The sequence below is a fragment of the Engraulis encrasicolus genome, chromosome 7, assembly GCF_034702125.1.
Source record: "Engraulis encrasicolus isolate BLACKSEA-1 chromosome 7, IST_EnEncr_1.0, whole genome shotgun sequence".
In the NCBI taxonomy this organism is placed as follows: Eukaryota; Metazoa; Chordata; class Actinopteri; order Clupeiformes; family Engraulidae; genus Engraulis; species Engraulis encrasicolus.
Window position 1 is genome coordinate 6,678,661 of NC_085863.1, and position 3,076 is coordinate 6,681,736.

The following is a 3,076-nucleotide window of genomic DNA, read 5'->3' on the forward strand; positions in this document are numbered from 1 at the left end:
TGTGTGTGTGTGTGTGTGTGTGTGTGTGTGTGTGTGTGTGTGTGTGTGTGTGTGTGTGTGTGTGTGTGTGTGTGTGTGTGTGTGTGTGTGTGTGTGTTTGTGCGTTTGTGTCTGTGTGTTACCCTATGTTTTTCACAAACTCAGAACAGAACTCAGAACTTGGGTTCCTGGAATACTATCAGCATTCCGACCACCATTCCGATCTTGCAGTGAGGAGCTCTCCACTTCCCCAAAGCTTAATTTCTCCCATGCTTGCATCTCTATTGAACCCCAGAAATGGGAAGTAGGCCTGTGTTTACACCCCCCCCACACACACAAAGTTTCAGTATCCAGATCTCATTTCCTTTACCCCCCTCCCCACCTCATCCAGCCCCTGAGAAAAAATGGCTCCATTTCATTTTTCTCTCTGCTTCGTTTGCCGGCAGCCACTCAACCACTAAATACTTGTAATTATCTTCTGTAAAGATATTGAATTAAAACTCAGCGTGTTTTATCATAAGCCCATATCCAGTCCAGCCCCCACCACCCCATCCCCCATGCACACAGTAAAGACATCCACCAGGCCTTACTTTCAACCAACTTTACTTTAATATCATTTTCAAGGATTATAAGAAATACTTAAGAGAAGTGCAAATTGGCCAGATATGTCCTAGTAAGATCATATATATACATAGATAGATATATATTTATATAAATATATATCAGTTAGGCTTGCCACCCAAGGCCCATGGCTCTAACAGTGTCCAGGCAACCAATGGCCATAGACCTTGCAGTGTTCAGGCAACCAATGGCCATACACCTTGCAGTGTTCAGGCAACCAATGGCCATAGACCTTGCAGTGTCCAGGCAGCCAATCCAGTTACATGTTGTTCAGGCAGCAAATCCAGTCGTGTGTTGCTCGCTGCTTGAAGAAGCTGTTTGCATGTTCTTGTGTCTCAGGTGTGTTTTAAATGCGAAGGACCATGTCCAAGTGTGTTCTTGGGTGCAGATATTTCAGAGCAGTCACATGTTGAAGTTTTTATTGTCCATTTCTGTCGAAGTTTTTATTGTCCATTTCTGTCGAAGTTTTTGTTGTACATTTCTGTTGAAGTTTTTGTTGTCCATTTCTGTTGAAGTTTTTGTTGTCCATTTCGAGTGTGTAAAATGCAAGAGGGCTTGTTTGCGTAGCGGTCAGGTCAGGAGACTTGTAAGAGTCCTTGTCCTTCTTAAAAAGCATGTAAATGTAACGGAGCATGTTCGATCGTGTCCTTGAGTACGTAGACGTTGTAGATATCTTGGAGTTCTTGAGTGTGTGACAACAACTGGGAGCATTCTAACATGTTCTGGACTTTGGATCAGTCAGGTCCACTTTTCTGAGTTTCATGTCCTTCTCTAGCGTGCAATTGCAACCTGGCGTGTTTTTCATTTCCTCTAAGATTTCAGTCACTTTTGTCGGAGGTCTCGCTCTCTCATGTGCCAGATGCGTATACATGTGACGGAGCAAGTTTCTTCTCGAGTTTGAAGAGTCAGTGGTCAGGTGGTCGACTGTTGTGTCAAGTTCTACTGCTCATATTGTCAAGTGTGTGTAAAAACGACCTGGGCGCGTATTCTCGCGTGTAGCTTTAGCAATGGTCGCTAATCAGGTCACTTGTCTGAGTTCTTGCGCGGGCGTTGGTAGCTGGGCATGTTTACGTTTGAGGGTGTAGATATCAGAGTTCTCCTTCTGTATGTCAAGTCAAGTGTGTAAAAATGCGACTGGACGCATTTCTCACGTGATCTTCTCCAGTTCTTCACGAGTTTTGGAGCTTTTTAGTGGTTCAGCTTGTGGGTCATTTGTCGGAGTTCTTGCGTGGGCGTCGGAAGCTGGGCATGTTCTCGTTGAGGGCGTAGATGCGTCGCGAGAACTCCTCCAGTCCCGCCGTGTCCAGCTCCCCCAGCACCTGGTCGTCGCACTCCACCGCCACCGCGTGCTCAACGGGGATGCTGGGAAAGTCCTCCATCCCTCCGAGGCGCCCGCCCGCCCCCAGGCCCAGCCCCAGCCCCAGCCCCAAGCCCAGGCCCAGCGCCTCCGTGCCTATGATCTCCTCCGCACGCTCCACAGACAAACACACCGGCTCCGCACCACCACCACTACTGCCCTCTGCAGCGCTGGAGTCTCCCCACACGGCTGTTGCAGCAGCTGATGATGATGATGATGATGGTGGTGGCGCCCCCATCTGCCCGTCCCCCAGCAGTGCAGATCCGTTCATGGTACCCGAGTGCTCGTTAGCTGCCTCATCTTCCTCTGTTGCCGTGGCGACCTGCTGATGCTGATGCTGGTCGGAGGAGGACGCTCCGCTGCTGTCGGAGTGCGATCGAGCCTTCTCCGTGTCCGTCTCCGTGGTTTCCGTGGTCTCGGTCTCCACGGAGACGGAGCGCTCCACGTCGGACTCGGGTGCGAGCAGCAGGGGAGTGGGGTTCTCCTCTAGTGTCTCCTCCGCCAGGTCCTCCTCTCCGGGCTCCTGGGAGGGGGACAGCTCCTGAGAAGGAGAGGGGGGGAGAGAGGGGGAGAGGGGGAGAGAGAGAGAGAGAGAGAGGGAGAGAGAGAGAGAGAGAGAGAGAGAGAGAGAGAGAGAGAGAAAAGGGAGAGAGGGAGAGAGAGAGATGGATAGATAGACAGAGAGAGGGGGGGAGAGAGAGAGAGAGGGGAGAGAGAGAGAGAGAGAAATAGAGAGAGAGAAAGAGAGAGAGAGAGAGAGAGAGAGAGAGAGAGACTTTATTAAAATTGGGAAATTGAATGGCACCTGGGGCCTAGAGTTTAAACTACAAAGCTGGTTCAGCAGTAGACCATCTAATAGAAGAGCCTGGAGTCCTCATTTTCTTAACTTAACATGTGCCTCTTTTCCATTGACGGTTTTCTGGAAGGCCTACAGCTCGACACAGCGCAACTCGGACGTCACTTGTTGCTTTTCAATTAGGCACGCCACAGCTCAATCGTAAAGCAAAAAGTGGTGGCCGAGTCGTGCTGTGTCGAGCTGTAGGCCTACCAGAAAACCGGCAGTGGAAAAGAGGCACTGGTTTACTCCTAAATCAGCTTCTTAGTATCGGCCCCTGGTCA

The 3,076-nt window shown here is 50.1% G+C and overlaps 1 protein-coding gene across 1 annotated transcript in view; it reads right to left on the reverse strand.

Annotated features, from left to right (window-relative positions):
- Nucleotides 1-410: 410 nt before the first annotated feature.
- uvrag (UV radiation resistance associated gene) overlaps nucleotides 411-3,076 on the reverse strand; it is a 289,705-nt gene continuing 287,039 nt past the window's right edge. The window contains exon 16 of the mRNA XM_063202750.1: nucleotides 411-2,498. Coding sequence (XP_063058820.1) covers nucleotides 1,809-2,498 — 690 coding nt within the window. The 3' untranslated portion in view covers nucleotides 411-1,808. The remainder of the gene's footprint in view (nucleotides 2,499-3,076) is intronic.